The following is a 16599-nucleotide window of genomic DNA, read 5'->3' as shown; positions in this document are numbered from 1 at the left end:
TTCTTAACTTAGGGATGCATCTATGCATATTATCATTATAGATTCATCAGATGAATAGTTTTTCTCTTCCAGTGATTGTTTCCTCTATAAAATGTTAAATAATAGTGGAACATTTTTATAACCATTTGCCTATGTTGCCTTGATTTGTGCAGCCAACAGTCCAAATGCAATTATATAAATGCATGTATAGTAATTGTTAGAGTTACTTTCATTTTGTTTTTATTTTACTTTTTGATGTTGTTTTAAACTTTTTTCTTCCACTTTTAAAATGTATTTTGATATTGTATCTTGCTTATTTGTCGCTATTAACTTTTTAAATTGGTAAACCACTTTGTGAATGAAAGGTACAAATTAAATGTATTATTGTTATTATTATTATTATTATTATTATTATTATTATCATTATTATTGAATGCACAAAAATATATATTTAAGTCTCACATTTGAAAATGTTTGCTTTTTCATTAAAAAAATTACTATAATTAAAATGGATTGGTACAACTCTACTATCAAGCGACTGTTTGCCACTACTATGTCTCCATAGTATAGGCTACATGTAAACTCACCGACATATTTGATAATAATGGTCTTGCTTTGCTTTTATTTCATACAGGTTGAGTACTTTTTTAAATTTCCGGATTCTTTGCAATTATAATATCACAATACAAATTGTTATATTTGTTTTCATAGCTGCAGAAAATGAGCAGTTGTGAGAGGTCTTCCCAAACATAGACGATCTTTGTCTCACAGCGTCTTGGCTGTCGTGTCATCGGGGACACTGAGGGAAGTTTCCGATTTGAAATGTCTCTAGTTTGAAAGAGGCAACATGCATTATTAAAATGTAGTATAGCTTTAGGAACCATGTGCCTGTTGCAGTGTGCCGGCGGGTCAACATGCAGTGGAGAAGACATATCGCTGGATTCGCTTTTAGCTTCGTTTTCGTTGTATCATATTTCACGAATAAGGTGAGTGTTGAGGAGATTAAAGTCGCACTCTTAAAAAGTACTGCGATCCAGCGATTTGATTGATTACCAGTGCAATAGATGTGGTTAAAATTTCAGGCATACAAGCGAAGCAATTGACAAGTAAGTCTCCATCTCAAGTCTTTTCGGCTACATTTACCACCCGTGTGGAGAGCGTGACTTTGAAATTAGCGGAAAATTGCAATGTAACCATCATCATCATAAATTATAACCGCTAAGCGAACATGACTTAAAACCCTTTTCGTATTTTTTTAATGTGAACCCATCAAAGCAGCACTATCAACAAAGCCTCGGCTCTTGTTTTGGTAGGAAACTGTTGCAGGAAATAAAATCGAACAAGGTGTAAAAACGACATGTTGTTGGATGTAAGTTACAGGTGTGATGAATCGAAGAGTTAATCCCACCAATAATGATCTATATTCAGAGTTGTGTTATAGAAAGTGATTTTCCATATACTTAGGGAAACACTGAATTGGCCGAACTTTGAAAGGGGTTTTGGTGCCAATGGGTGGAGCATCTCCTGCTGTCAGAATGATAAAGTTGTAAAAGTTACCACACTGGTTTGCTCATGATAAGTCCGTAACCTGAATGATCTTTTCTTTTCTCTCGTCAGTTTGTCCTGTCAGTGTTGAAATTCACATATCCAACCCTGTTTCAAGGGTGAGTATCTGATGATAAATAGTTTATGTGGATCCTCTTCATGCTTTATCCATTGTCATTACAGGGTGTGTGCAGGCACTTAAAAGGTCAAGCAAGCACATAATGTAAACACTTTCGATGGTCTTAAAGGTCAGATGTTGCTCTTGAGAAGTGCATGTACAGTTCCTAACTTACAAATGTGTAATTAAAAACATGCTAAGAATTTAAACCTTGAAAAATCTTGATTAATGGTCTACCTATTTATACTACCATATAAATGAGATGAAATGCAAACTGCATACCCAAACACCCTGGTGTTTATGTTCACTAACATGACAAAAATGCTTATTTCCAGATGGCAGACATTTATTGGGGCCATCCTGCTCCTACTCTCTGGGAAGCTGGGATGGGTGGAAATGAGCCGCATCACCAGGTACTTAATATGTACTGCTGTAGGAGTCGTACTGGGTCCATTCAGTGGCTGCTTGTTTGATGTTTTAATGTTTTGTTACAGGTCAGCAGCTCTTTCCTGGCTTCCAGGCTCCCTCCTGTTTGTAGGAAACATATATGCTGGTTCTAGATCCTTATCACGCATAGTACGCCATACAACCTACCACCTTTTTAGATGTAGTAACTTTTCAATTGCACCAACTGTATTCTAATCATGTACATTTTTGCTTGAAGGAATCTTTTTTTTCTCTTCCTTCTCCGTCTAGGAAATCCCTTTTTACTTCACTCTTCAGAATTCCTCTCATGTTGTTAGTTACATAATCTTGAAGGTCATCCATAGAGAGGTAAGAGGCTGCACGGCCTGCTCTATGTGAATATGTGCAGTACACTCCCTCCCTTTGCAGTACTCTGCCATCTTATTCACTGGAAGCAAATGGAGGCACCACTGCTTTATGAGTTTGAATGGCCTTAACAGCCACACACTCTTAACTTGTACAAGCTTTAACCATCACTGTGATATGCTGTATCTCAGTCACTAAAATGTGCTTTTCTCTCTCTTTGTCAGAAGGCACAGTGGCTGAAGTTTATCAGGTTAGTGCTTAACCCCTTTTTCCCTTTATTTGAGCAGTAATACAGCAAGTTTGTGTCACAGGTCATTGTATGAAGATGTTTTTCATAGGTCATGTACATGAAGGTTGCAAGAGCTAACTACAAATAATACTGATAAGTACTAATAATAACTACATTTCATTTCGCCCCTGAAAGGAGAATACTTACTTAATAGTAATAAAACTAAAAGTAAATAAATCTGTGAAGCACTTTTCCAAGTCTGGATAAATAAAAGCAAGATTATGTTCAAAAATACGAAGCACAAAGATGAAATTCTGTAAAACTTCAATTAAAAGCCTAGTCTCAATTAGACGTCTGTGGCCTTTTACTGGCCTGGTGTGGCTACACATTTTGACAAATGAACGCAGGTCTCAATTAGAAGCCTGGTCTGGTTTTTATAGAAGTCCTCTGGATGTAGCCCACCGGGTCGCCCTCTTGAGCTAGTTCTGAGCTGCTTAAGGACGAACATACAAATATAAACGTTTAAATGTTTGTCAGTGTAGACATGCTTCACATCTTACATCGGTTAAATTCTCCATAATTCAATTGTTCAGTTTATTTTAAGGTAACTATGAGCATCAAAGTATTATTCATTCAGATTTACCGGTATGTCTCGCTCTCTCTTTGTGTTTGAGGATGGCCTAGATGGGCTGTCTCCTGGAGCTAAATGAATGATTCGTAATCGATATGTTATCCGATAGCCTAATTGTTATACATGTAATATTCATACTGGTTGAAATAAACCATTACCCAAAAGAGTTTTGTGCCAAAGGAATTAAAGGCCCTTCCCAGATAGACACCTGTCTCAGATATAGGCAGGGTGAGTTCGGTGATCGAAGCAAATAAAAGCCAGGCTATTAACTTTACGGTATTCACTTTTACATGAGTACATCTTTAAATATGCTTTTCTCCTTGTAGCTTATGCTTAATGCTGCTTTCAGCCATCAACTTGCCCCTCTTTGATCCTCAGGTAATAATTCATCATCATCACACAGTGGCTTTCATATTTCAGTGTTATCATTTTCTGACATCCTATCAGTTGCTGTTCTTGGGAGGAAGAATACAAGTGTTTTGTGGTCATTTGTCACAACAAATCTACTCTGTTTACATGTTATGCCTATTTTGCAGTTTGACTACAGTGGTTACCTTTGGGCTGTCGGTCATCTGTTCTGTGTTGGTATGTCTAAGAATACAGATGAGAAATGCTACAATGACAACTGTAAAAGCTCAAGAGTTACATGAAGAGAGGAACAGTGGCCCAAGGTTTGAGCCTTGAGGGACACAACAGAAAGAAACATAATAATCAGAAGTGGCTGAGTGTGAGATGAGCCCTAGACCAGTACAATCTGAATTAGAAGGACCAGTGATGTCAAAGGTTGTATTTAAGGTGATAGCCATAAAAATATGGAAAAAAACAGGAGTCATCAGAATCAGTTTTCACCCTGAAAATTACAAGGTCCATTAGATTAGTAGTGTTTATCTTCTCTGATGTACAGTGTCTGTACTGGCTAACAGAAAATGTAAGAATATAATTTCATTTCAGGTGCATACAGGGTGTTTCAAGTTCACTACAAACCCAGTAATTTAAGGTAAGCACAACGAAATAATGTGATAATAGTAGAAAACACCAAAACCTAGCTTGAAAGTGTGTTCCTCATTTGTGCCTCTCTTCTTGTGATATTTTTTTTTATTGTAGTGACCTTGAACAACAGTGCATTAACTACTTTTTCAGGTAAGAATAAATCATTCTCAAAATGACTTGATGCAACATGCAGATGATCTGGTCATGTTTATCGCCTTCCCGGGAGCTCTAGAAGGGGCGTGAGGAGTCAAAGTTTGCAAGACAGTCAGATCCCTTTTTGCTGTTCAGTTGCATACCGCTGAATGCAAATATAGCAAGATAAAGGCTGGAGGAAGAGCCCATCATTAAAGTTGGGGAGCAGCATTAAAGGGACTTTACATGTTTATTTGCAGAAATCGGGAACTACATATAAATAGTAGCTTACTTGCAGACAGTATTTAAGAGTTAGCTTAAATACGTATAAGGTTAAGTTATTCACTTTTGCATCCAGAAAGGCCGTAGTGATACTTGTGAGTTCCATTAAACACCGACATATTAAATGGAATCATCATGTCAATTTGACCACTTCAGAATTCAGTTTTTTTTTTTACATTACGACATTACCTGGTGCAGGTTCTGGTATTATCAGTAACTCGCTTCATCTTTCTCTGTCTCTGCATAACAGTGTACTGCTGCTGGCCATTGCTGCTCACCCAACAGGTATGCAAGCCACTGTGCAGATGTTTAAATTCTTAGGTGGCTAAATGCTGAGATAATGCTGAGAAAAGTTGCAACCCAAAGGATATTTTGTTCCTAGAATTGTATCCAAACATATGTTTTTATTTTGGTAGTATACTTCGTATAACATGGTCTGCTGTGTTGCAACTCTGTCATCCCTTGATGTTTAAAGAATACAATATCTACATTTGTACCTTGCAATCAAATCTTTATCCCTCAGGTGACCTCACTGGTGCCTTGGAGTTCCCGTCCCTTCAGTCCAGCACATTTCACTGTGGTTGCTGTGCCAGGTAAAAGCCTTCAGACCATGGACACTTATTTTGTACATCAATGTTAGTTTTAATGTTAGTTTTCAGTATAACTCACCCTGTGGTTCATTGTCTCTCGTTCGACAGTGCACTGCTGGGGTTTTTGCTTCTGCTGGCCACAGTCAAACTAAAAAGTGGATTTTCCCTCGAGCACTTTGGGGTCTGGATTTTTTTGTCTAAGGTGACCATTTTCAAATTTAGGTTTAATAGTATTTTGGGGGGAATCAGTAGCATCATAATTCACACAATCAATTGAGTGAATTGTAATTAGTAAAATGATTATTTGAAATTGGTCTGGCTGACAGTTTAACAACTTTACTTTCAGATTACTGCCATGTCCCTCTCCCCATTTATTTTCCACATGGACTTTAACATTCCAGCTCTTATTTGGTGAGTGCCACACTTGGCTGTTTTAGACACGGTCATTCTTCTTATCTAGGAGTTTGTCCTCTTTATTTTACACTGGAACTAGACATTACTCAACTTACATTACTTAAACATGAATGATTTTCTTCTGTTTGGTTACAGTGTGGTCGTCAGCCATGTTGCCGAAGCCCTGTTGGTGTATTCTGAAAGAGAATCTCTGTGATGAGAAAACTGCAGCTCTCCAGTTTAACCAACAACTTGCACTTCCTGAAGAGATTCTTTTTTTCTAAAAAAGTGTTTTATTTTTTCACCTTTTTGTATTTTCTTATCAGTGAGCTGATGATCTGCTGATGAAAATAAAATTATCTTTGTGTGCATATTGTGCGTGCAGTGTGCTCTTGGTAATTTAGCAAACCACAGGGACATTTGTGAGCCTAATAAATCACCCCGAAGAACTGCAGCTTTTGATGAGGTAAAGTGGATTTCTTTTTGATGCAGTACATTTTTATTTATCCAAACAAATCCCGAGCATACTCACTATCTACAAAAACAACACAAACCAGTCGAACAGACTGTGCGTACAGACAGCACATTGAAATTACATATGTAAAACTGAGGTAAAGAAAGGAGTAAACACACTTCATAATGTCACAGTATAAAACAGCGTCATTGCACACCCAGTGTAATTTTCACACAGTGATGAGCCTGTTCGTTGTACACTGTGATGTGTTTATTTAAATGGGCCAATCCAAACTGTTCTTCCACTTAGCTCTCCTGTTTTTTCGACTTTGGGGAGAATAAAGCATTGAATGGTTGTCTTCTCCGAGAACGTGCCTGTGGGTTCTTTTCTTCCTTGATATAACCTAGAAGGGAAATCACATCTCAGTGTTTATGATAATGTCGTGACTTCTATTTTGATGTATTTTTTCATGTCATTATGGGATGCTGTAACACAGAAGACACTAAGAGTAACAGTTTATCGATCTCTGGGGAAATGGGATCAAATGTTCTGCTAATGCTTTACCATAACACTTTAAGGGAAGGTTTTACTAAAAAGTAAACATCGTTGAATTACCTCTCTCAATGCATGTTTGAGTTGATGGGAATCCAACTTCCCAGAAATTTTCAGGAGTACAAGGAGGAATATAAAGAAATCTGTGCCTTGAGCACGCAGACAACTTTTTCTGTTTTTCCTCCTCTGGGAGATGAGCGTAATACTGTTTGAAATAAACATCCATTTAAAATAAGACCAGCGTTAAACATGTCAGTGTAACTCGGCCTTATGATGAAAATACTTACAATGTCACACTCCTTACAGGTGGTGCCCTTAAGTTTTCGTCTCTCGTCTTTCTTGCGAACCACGGCCACGTGTGCAAATGTTGGGCATCTAAAAGAGAAAATGTAGATTGTGGGATGTTGACAGGAATCTATTGATGTTAACAGTTGATGAGAAAAAAAACCCCCACCAGGGTTCACCTGATCATCCAAGCACATCTTCTTTAGTAAATAATGCGAGCTGTTAAAGTACTACATCATTTTTTATTTTTTTTTCCCCTCAAGCGGGAACCTCTGGGCCTGAAAAGTGCAGCCAATGCCGAAGTGCCTTAAACCTGCATTCCTTCTAACGGCCAGCAGGGGGCGATTGTATTGCACTTCACACTTGATTTATTACCTCAATAAACAATTTCATAATGACTTTATGATCTCAGTTGTTAGTTTCAAGTCTTCTTCAATACAGCATGAGCAGAGGAAAATGGTGTGGCTATCTTGTGATTGACAAGTCGCTACCAGGGCGACCTGTCAATCAGGTGACTCGTATCCACTGCATTGTGTAAATTTGACCAGCACCATTGAAAAAGCTTATTGCTGTTAATTTTTCAGTACATTTCAAAGGACATTTCTTTTCCTGTTTTTCGCTAGCCAAAATTAGCATCCCCATTAATATCACAGTTAATGTGAACTACGGCTGCACCTTGCTAACCAAGCTAGTTAGCGCCTAACTCATAATTCAAATATGGTCACGTGTAGTCTATGGTCCGGTCATGTGTGGTTCCAAAAAACCGAGACAGCCAGGTCAAAATGTCATTCAGTTTTGCCATTCAAAACGGCAGTCCACAAACCAATGGGTGACATGGTGGCTATATCTACTTTATACAGTCTATGATTTTTCTGCATAAAATAGCCCACAGGTCAGCGCTGATCCCAACAATCAGTCCTTTCTTACCGTGCATTGTGCCCTTTATTTTGGCTGTTTTCAGGAAGATCTTGTTCTAATTTGGGAGATTAAAACAAGGACATGAACACGAGTTAAGAACTGACATCCAATGTCATAAACAGCGATACTGGCAAATTACGTGATGACAAAACACAGTTTCTCTCAGTCTGAAAGCTTACCATCATCCTCCTCTTCTCCTTCTTCGTAATCACCTGCATCATCATCATCACCACCACCACAGGGCTGGCTCTGGCCTAAGCATGAACTGTTGTAAGACTTGTACTCTCCATAAGCTGTTGTGTCAAACATCATATCCAGACTGTCATTTGCCTTCTTGCCTAGACCTTGAAAAGCAAAGCAAAATTCTTGTTAATGTTTTTAACCACAACACATTTTATATATTTTACAAAAAAACACTATCAATTTCTGCAAAGAAGACATGTCAGCTTGTGTAGATAAGCACTTATAGTAAAAGTTGTGGTTTATACTCACCAGACACACTGTCCCGGGCATTTTCTCCCCGACACTGGAGTAAGCTGTGACTGACCCAAGTGCAGTCGGTATCTACCAGTTCTCCAAGACACTGTTCTTCCTTTGGCTAAAAATAAACAGATAAACAGCCTGGTGTAAGAAACTACATCTCCCCAATATATCAAAATAAACAACAGTGACAAGGTATCACTATCACACCAGAACAGAGATTTCTAATTTCCTGACTTTTCATGTAGATTCATGACTGTACCTCGTCACCTCTCCATTCACTTTCATACATGGACAGGGCGAGCGCAGGGTCAATGCTCCACATGGGCTCCACTTTCCCCCCCCTCACAGCTGGGGAGAGCAGAGTCATCGTGGTCACATGAAATTCAACTGCTTAATTATAAAGAAATACTTCAAATTTATAACATTCAATTGGAAAATAAGGTCCGTCCTTTCAAATAATGTGCACTGCAAAGGCTATCAGACCCAACAAACTCACCATCTTCTCCTTCAGGTTGAAGATGGGAGGCATTCAGATCTTGCAGAGGGTTTCCTTTCTTCCTAAAGCCGTCTTTGTTTGCTTCTTTAACATCTGGCTTCTTGAAAGCAGGACTTGCACAGGAAACATCTGGCCTTTGGTTAGACGTCCCATTTTGTGTTGACTGAACCTGTTAAATTGTCACATGGTATTTTAAAACCATACAGAGGAATTATTCTGCTTTTTTGTTAACAGCTTAAATAACACTTCCATAGATATAAGAAGTCTCTAACGAGGAGTGAAGTGTCTAACTTATGGTTGTAAGAGCACTATATCTGGGTCGGAAGTCAGGTCATCCCTGACCACTGCTTTCCCCAACACACACATTCATTCAAGCTTTTTGGACAGATCTCTAACCTGGCTGTCCAACGGCACCTTCTTGAAGCTTTGACTGCCTAAACGTGTGGAGGTTCGTTTGATCAGGTCAGGTTGTGTGTGTCTGCCTTCCCACTGTTTGCCAACCGCTTGCTGGATTCCTTGTCTGTCCTCTTCTTGCACCTCCGGTTCGCGGTCCCCCTTCGCCCGTTTTGCTTTGTTAATGGAGCCGCTCTCCGAAAGCCGTTTGACACGTGAGATAAGTGACGGCGACGTCTCTGTGGTCGAGTCTGGACTGTGGATGGGCATGGATGAAAAGGAGGAGCAGCAAGGCCTTAAGGCAGAGAAAGAAACACAGTGTTATTGGAATGCTCTTTGTTTGGGTGATTGCGCAAGAACAAATCCACACCCTTTTAAGCACGGTGGTTTAGAACGGCAGACTAAAAGCTTTCAACATTCAAAGGAAAAACAATCCCAGTCAGAACTACTGCCGTCCATTTGTGACTTTAAGACAACTCATCAGGGTTTTTCAAATTCTACTCAAAATGGCTGTAAAATTCTTTATATACGTCACTACACACATTCACTACATGTGGAACATGTAAACGCATGTCTCATGACACTGTCATGATAGCAGATAAATATCCCAACTGCTGTCAACCTTACTTTAAACTAACGTCACACTTCCAAGAAGCTTTCGAGCTGCTTTTCTGGCCTGCAGATGTCTGTGGGAAAAAAAATAACATAACAAGGAAAAATTAGACACAACCCAAAGAGCTAAATGAGTTTGAATACATGTGCTAAGATATAAATATTCAGTTCACACCGGGAATTTTCTTCAGTAAAAAAAAAAAATGAATGTCAAAAGATGTGAAAGATTACACTTTGCATCTGCTAAAACTACTGAAGGTGCATGTGGGTTCAATCTTTTGAACCAATTTTGTGTGCAGTCAAATAGAAAAAATGTCAGTGCCCAACACCAGTAGTTAACTAATGTGGAAAGGGTCTCTCTTGAAAAAGGCCTACAAATGGTACATAATCATTGCATTCCTGATGTCTTTACACCTGTATCAAGCCCACCCACCCTGTGAGGCTTGTCAAGAAGTTCAAGGCCGCAGGTTTCTGCTATCGCTTCATCCAGATATAGATTCACATCATCTGAAACGAGACACAGACCCAACAGTTACAGCACCTTTACATGTCTCACAATCACGATCAGCAACTTTGCAGATATGGCAACTGAACATTTTCAGTCTTCTTAAAACTTCAGCAAAGGGATGGATTTCTGTGCAAGAGCCGTTTTCGATTGTACTTCTGAGCTTCAAATCATCAGCCCACTGAGTAGAGTTGGCAGTAACACCAACATTTAATCTGAGGCTACAGGGTGAGTTTACAGCAACTGTGTGAATTAGGCTGATTTGATGGGTGTGTTTGTGTAGATAAATGTGGCCTAGTGCTCATGTAGGATTTCAAGTAACAGACATATTCTAATGGAAGGAAATAAATATGGTGTCCACTTCCTGTTTTGCGTTCCTGTTTTTACATTTCTTCATTCTAAAATAACGATGATATAATAGGAGTGCAGTGGATGAAGTCATACTTGAGACGTGGGGTGTGTCCAGTTCACATGTGTTGGGTACAAGTACTTCTGCTCTTCCAGGATTCTTTGTAGCGTCAACAAGCTCCTTATTCAGTTCTTAAAAAAACATGTTAGAGTGCCTTCAGACAGGTGATTCAGGTAACAGAAAGGTGCATTACAAAGTCTGACAGTTACTTTTAAAGCAGACTGACCGTTGAAGAGTGACTTGTTAGACTGTGGTAGAGGCATCTCTGCATAGCGAACGTGCTTCATTTTGTCCATATGTTTACGTTTCCTCAGTTTGTTTGCCACAGGCAGCGAGCTTGGCAGGACTGGTGAGTCTGGGATGATGCCTTCTTCCGTTTCGGGGGAGGAGGCCTGCCGGGGCTGTGAGCTGATTTAAAAACACCACCTGCGCTTTTTAACTGGGAACTGAAACTTTAATGTAAATGCTTACTCCTATGCACAACACCACAGCTTAAAGGCTCACTAAACTTGGAGCTATGTATCAGTACTCCCATAGAGATGCACAGAGAAACCTGACCTTAAGTCAGTGAAGAAGTGAAACCACTGCGGTGCATAGACCTACAGTATTTGTAGAAGCAGCTATAACAGAAAAACTTACCACAGAAAATGTATCTTTCATGAATTTGATCATTTCCACAATGTCAAATACATGAAAACATGTTAACATAATATGACAAACACACTGAGGAGCTTACCAAGACATTTTTAACTTTTGAAGTTCAGCATGTAGTTTTCTGTTTTCATCCTCGAGGCTGTTTCTTTCATTCTCTGGAGAACAAATGACACACAACAGTGTGTCACACAGGCTACATCACAATTGTTAACATGCTATTCAACATGCCAGTAGCTATATCTTGTGGTTTACTGGTACTGCCAATATAGACAAATAATAAATAAAATAGGCTTCTCTATATTTAAATTAGACTAAGAGTCTACAGCTATAGGCTCTATAGGCTCTTCTCATTTCTCTATTTTGTGCCTCCTTGTCTCCTCTCTCTTCCTGCCTGTGACCTGGAAATCGATCTCAGAGCGCCATCTTGAAGGACGCCTTCCTAAAATGTATCTCGAGCAGAAAGGAGGCTTGCTGGAGAAGCTATGAGCGAGGATGCACAGGTGTTTCCTTTGCGGAAGTCTTTTTGGCACCCGTACCAATGCACATTTATCGTTGAATGTAGGCTACACCTAATTCATCTGCTATAATAGTCGTGTTTGTGTGTGTGTGTGTGTTTGTGTGTGTGTGTGTATTAGAGATGTGTCAATTTCTCGATTCTAAGATACACTGCAATGCACCAACAGAACATATACAGGAGTTTGCAGCTTACACAAAATTGTAGCCTACTGACGTTGATTGTTGATTTCTGGCCCCGGCTGGACAATAAAATTGTAAAGTTATGTTGTCACAACATCGCTTGCATTGAATTGTGGGCAACATTAGGCTAACGTTACTTTTATATGTTGGGAGATAGAGTGGAGGCAGGCAGAGCACAGTAGCGAGTGGTAAAAAGTATTAGTACCCTTAGAACACAGTAGAGGTGCTCTGATCAGGATTTTCTGGGCCGATCACCGATTGCTGAAAGCAGTAAGGGCCGATATCGATCATCGATCCCTGTGACTATTTGAAGCCTTTATTTATCATGTAGCATTATACAGTATATTTATTTTAATTATTATTTATATTTAATTAGTCCTAAAAATTATTTATTAAGTATTAAACTTAACAGATGATAAAGTATCATGAAATGACAACTGTTTATTTTATTGCAAGAAAACATGGGCAAAAGAATTCCACTCCCTCGGTCTTAGAGACTTAAACCATAGCAGCCTGGTTACTGCAAACATCTTAAAGCTTAACAAATATAGCTTTCCTGTAGAATAAACTACAAAAACAGAACAAACAGCATGTTTATAAATTTACTTCAACTATAAAAACTGCAACAAAAAAGTCTGTAGCCAAAATATTTAGGAGATAAAGGAGCACAGACATCATGAGTCGATGATAAACTCTGAAGTCGCCGCTTTTTGTTCTGGAAAGCTCAGGCAGGTTCTGTGGGCTTTAGGGGGGAGAGAGGAGCAGAGAGAGGAGGCTACAGAGAGGAGTCATTACTGTCATCAATGACATTTGAAAATAAGGGGCATTTAAATAAATAAAAGTACAATGTTAATTCCATATTATACTGTTATATTTTTAATATATAACAGTATAATATATTATATTTATTCGTATATATTGTTAATATTACTTATAGTTACAATATTCATTATCATTTCATATGGTTTACAGACTATAGGCCTTATATCATTTCAGTGGGTTGTTTTTATTTAATCCTTGTGCAAGAAGCACAGTCCACATCCTTTACATAGGCCTACTGCCACCGGCTTTACCAGAGAAGAGAGTAGCAAATTCTTAAATACGGCCAGCAGGTTTTTATTTGATTTTATAATGGTTAATTATTACCATTTATTTTGCCTGTTTTTTTACCATTGCATAAATTAAATAGTCAAAATGTGCTTTTACTCAGTGTTTCCCACAGGATTTGGATGGGTCCGAGGCCCGAGAGGGACCGGTAAAGTAAATTACATGTGTCCATTTACTTTTAATGGACACATGTAATATGTTTCATACTTTCTATGAATATAATCCAATTAATCTTATTTCCATACTATTTAGATACCTTATTTTGAAGCGGGCCTTGTCACATGTGTATCCTCCTGCTAAATTCATCAAGTCTGACCCAATTTGATAAATAATGTTGTATGTGGTTCTCATATCGTGTAACATGAAGACTTCACAGCCTCTCTTCGGGTAGGACTTTCATACTGCTACACTTTGTAAAGAGAGAAACTGACAGGATAAAGTCGCTAACCTGCCTGAAGGATGAGTCTCTCTCTGCGTGATGCGCTGTGGGTCTAGACAATTAAACTCTGGTAGCGGGTGGCGTGTGTGAGATGAGCACAACTGCGACAGTTTCACATGATGCTCCTGCTTGTTGCTCCGCTTGTCCGATTGCTAAATGGTTAACTGGGCGCATCAATCGCTTCCTGTCTGAAAAGGACTTTGGTGCTCTGAAAACTGCTCAGACCGCTTAGTGAAACCATTTTAGCTGCTGTTGAAAATTTGTCTGGCGAGTATTGCATCATCTGGTCAGCCTTTTTAGAGACCACCGATCCAACTCGTTAAAGCCATTATCGGCCGATTATGATCTGTGACTGATCGATCGGAGCACCCTTAGAAAGTGGACATCTGGGCACACATTTTGGATTTTGTGAGATTACTGGGAAGCACAAACTAAAGACGCCGCACACTGCGGTCAAAATCTGCCTCACAAAAATGTAATACTTTTGAGGAACCACGTTAGCCGTTGTATCCCTGAGCTAACGTGTGCAACCATAAAGAAAACAGCAAACGCAGCTAATCAGCCAAGAAATACGTAGGGGCTGTCAACCTTGCTGTCTCAGAGCGTTTTATGTACTGAGGTGGGTCACAGATAGTGGTATTGAAAAAGATGCAACTTTTTATAGTATAGGCTGATTTTTTAAAAACACTTCCTAAAAAAAAACAGATGAAGTATATCTGTTGAGATATTTCAGTCTGGATCAAAGTCATGCAAGCCCTACCTAATAGGCTACATGTTAAAAAATAAAAGGTCAGTTAAGGGACTAATGAACATTTTACTAAAATAGGATGACTTCATACATGTTTTTTGTTTTACATCCAGCTTTACAATGTGTGTCACATTAAACAACACACTATAGATTTGAAAGATCAATGTTACCGCAAAAGCCTAATCTTGTGGTTCACTTATTCTCAAAGTGCTTCAAGTATCTGGACAAAGTGTATAAGATAAACATAAATGCATTCTCTCTATTTTTCAACACCACTCTGTCTGTCAGTGGAATAACGACATCAATGAGTAAACTCACTCAGTTTGGCAATCAGGCACAAATTCTGATCCTGGTTGTTTTTCAGGTTCTCCCTTAAGATGGTACATCGATCACACTCTCCTGCACGGAGCCTGGAAACAGTGAATATAGTTTCTGGTCTTTGTAGAGCATACAGTTCTTTCAACAATGATAACCTGTTGTGGAGGCAGTTACCTTTCCTCCAGGAGACTGATAGCATCCTGCAGGGTTTTGTTTTGCTCCTTCAGCTGCTGGTTGCGACTGTGAAACACCTCAAGTCTTTGAGCATCCCTGTAGAAAACAATTGCAATGACAGGTCACTACATTTATATATTCACAAATAATTTTCTAAAGCTAGGGTCAGAAATACTCATGTTGATGTATCCGAACATGACAAACACTCGATGCCAAACAGTCGATCACTTAACAAATCTGAGGTAGAACATTCAAAACAATTATGATAAATAAATATGCATGAGTAAGATTAAGTAAAATATTTTTCTGTCCTTTTTCCATAAAAAAACAAATATCTTAATAAAAAAATCACTAATTCATTCGTGAATGAATTCAAAGATTTTTTGTTTTTTTTTACATTTATTGAACATTTGTTATATTGTTATTGAGATTGAAAATTACGTTGCGATAATTACCACTATTGTTTTATTGCCCAGCCCTAAAACGCAGTATACTCACAAACAGCGCTCCTTCTTCAACTTGCTCACTTTTGCCTCCAGTTCTAAAAACAGCAACAAATGCAATGTTGAAGAGTGTGAAACAAAGGGAGGGGACTCAAATAGATGTCATTTTAGTATCCGACTTCAGTATGACCTACATACAGAACATCATGGGTCAGTTAGTTACCTTGAAGTGTGTTCTGGTGGCACTCTCCCAGCTGCCTCCATAAATCTTCAAAGAGGTCAGCTGGTTTGGGGGTTCTGCTGCTCTGTCCTGGGCTGCTCATCCTCCACTCACTGCAAAAACCCAGCCAGCTCTCCTACTACCAGCCAACACTACCTGGGGGGGAAAGAAACATGTTTATCACATATGTCTGTACTAATGTATCATTCAATTAACGCAAGTTGATGTGTAAATGTAAAATAATAACTATTATGCTAACTTAACGTTACGGGCTCAGCCTTATTTCAGTCCAGTTAATCCAGCTACAGCAACTATAAATAATGAAAATCTTCCTTCCCCTTATAGTTTATATTTGCTTGGCTATGAAACTTTTTCATTTCAGTTTAACGTTCATCTGTCGTCAGCACAAGTTTGGTCCTGTCATGTATTATAACCCAAAGCGATGTATTTAACTTACAGATAACGTTACATTTGAAAAGTAGGAAAACTCACAGCTAACGCTAACTAGCCAAACGTCCACCCGGAGGCTCGCTACACACTTTCGGAATAAACACCTCTTACACCAACGAGTCCAGGAAAGACGCAGAGGTTTATGTGAGGAATGAAGTAGTTAGGCTGACATGTTAATGGAGTAAAGTACTTCCATGTTGACAACTCCACAACAACTAAATCCAAATTCGCGCGCCGAACTGCCTGCTGGGAGGTTTCTTCTTCTTCTTCTTCTTCTTCTTCTTCTTCTTCTTCGTCTGCCAGTCTACAATCTCCGACGCCCTCTCCTGTTCAAACCGTAAACTGTATGGAGGTTTTTATACAGTATCCGGTTAGTGGTTCAAACCCAGCCACAGTTTGAATAGTTAAGCCGACCAAAGCCTGCATGGACGGTTCCATGTAGGCTTCCCCTCCTTCACCCCCTAATACAGCGATGGATGAAAACATGGAAAGGTGGCCTCCTCAAGATAAAGTAATGAGTGAATTAGGAAACATATCTGTTAGGATGGATCTTATTGATACATATGACATTGTCCTAGACACA

At 39.0% G+C, this 16599-nt stretch overlaps 2 protein-coding genes across 8 annotated transcripts; one reads left to right on the top strand and one right to left on the bottom strand.

Moving 5' to 3' along the window:
• Window positions 1-743: 743 nt before the first annotated feature.
• LOC119907387 (transmembrane protein 241) lies at window positions 744-6033 on the top strand. Of its 2 annotated transcripts, none has more exons than XM_038725155.1 (15): window positions 744-965; window positions 1597-1643; window positions 1978-2055; window positions 2137-2218; window positions 2366-2416; window positions 2638-2663; window positions 3600-3651; window positions 3810-3858; window positions 4225-4270; window positions 4378-4413; window positions 4928-4962; window positions 5201-5270; window positions 5376-5469; window positions 5614-5678; window positions 5817-6033. In XM_038725155.1, the coding sequence occupies exons 1-15, from the start codon at window positions 894-896 to the stop codon at window positions 5875-5877; spliced, it is 864 nt and encodes a 287-aa protein (XP_038581083.1). In that variant the 5' UTR covers window positions 744-893; the 3' UTR covers window positions 5878-6033. The 2 variants fall into 2 exon arrangements, with proteins under 2 accessions (XP_038581083.1, XP_038581075.1); XM_038725147.1 differs by having other exon boundaries at window positions 2339-2416.
• Window positions 6034-6368: 335 nt separating this feature from the next.
• rbbp8 (retinoblastoma binding protein 8) lies at window positions 6369-16267 on the bottom strand. 6 transcript variants are annotated; one of them, XM_038725092.1, is made up of 19 exons: window positions 16059-16267; window positions 15570-15722; window positions 15402-15444; window positions 14904-14999; window positions 14730-14821; window positions 11504-11576; window positions 10994-11175; window positions 10803-10898; window positions 10287-10360; window positions 9869-9927; window positions 9245-9536; window positions 8849-9017; window positions 8612-8742; window positions 8362-8467; window positions 8049-8213; window positions 7879-7924; window positions 6954-7041; window positions 6730-6871; window positions 6369-6517 (listed from the first exon to the last, which is right to left on the bottom strand). In XM_038725092.1, exons 2-19 carry the CDS (start codon window positions 15667-15669, stop codon window positions 6420-6422), a joined length of 2052 nt encoding a protein of 683 aa, XP_038581020.1. In that variant the 5' UTR covers window positions 15670-15722; window positions 16059-16267; the 3' UTR covers window positions 6369-6419. The 6 variants fall into 6 exon arrangements, with proteins under 6 accessions (XP_038581020.1, XP_038581026.1, XP_038581036.1 ...); XM_038725098.1 differs by having other exon boundaries at window positions 15570-15718; XM_038725108.1 differs by having other exon boundaries at window positions 16121-16266.
• Window positions 16268-16599: the final 332 nt, after the last annotated feature.

The sequence above is a fragment of the Micropterus salmoides genome, unplaced genomic scaffold (genome assembly GCF_014851395.1).
Source record: "Micropterus salmoides isolate LMB-PRFRI ecotype aquatic unplaced genomic scaffold, ASM1485139v1 Ms_hic_scaffold_1, whole genome shotgun sequence".
Lineage (NCBI taxonomy): Eukaryota > Metazoa > Chordata > Actinopteri > Centrarchiformes > Centrarchidae > Micropterus > Micropterus salmoides.
This window is presented reverse-complemented; position numbering and strand designations above follow the sequence as displayed.

What these genes read in the sequence shown, in the direction of transcription:
- LOC119907387 (XM_038725147.1), top strand. Translation starts at nt 894, where the DNA reads ATGCAGTGGAGAAGACATATCGCTGGATTCGCTTTTAGCTTCGTTTTC. An exon ending in TATCATATTTCACGAATAAG is followed by an intron (nt 966 to 1,596) that starts GTGAGTGTTGAG and finishes TTCTCTCGTCAG; the next exon opens with TTTGTCCTGTCAGTGTTGAA. An exon ending in CTAGATCCTTATCACGCATA is followed by an intron (nt 2,219 to 2,338) that starts GTACGCCATACA and finishes TTCTCCGTCTAG; the next exon opens with GAAATCCCTTTTTACTTCAC.
- rbbp8 (XM_038725092.1), bottom strand. Translation starts at nt 15,669, where the DNA reads ATGAGCAGCCCAGGACAGAGCAGCAGAACCCCCAAACCAGCTGACCTC. An exon ending in TTGAAGAAGGAGCGCTGTTT is followed by an intron (nt 15,000 to 15,401) that starts GTGAGTATACTG and finishes TGTTTTCTACAG; the next exon opens with GGATGCTCAAAGACTTGAGG. An exon ending in AAGTGTGACGTTAGTTTAAA is followed by an intron (nt 9,537 to 9,868) that starts GTAAGGTTGACA and finishes CTCTGCCTTAAG; the next exon opens with GCCTTGCTGCTCCTCCTTTT.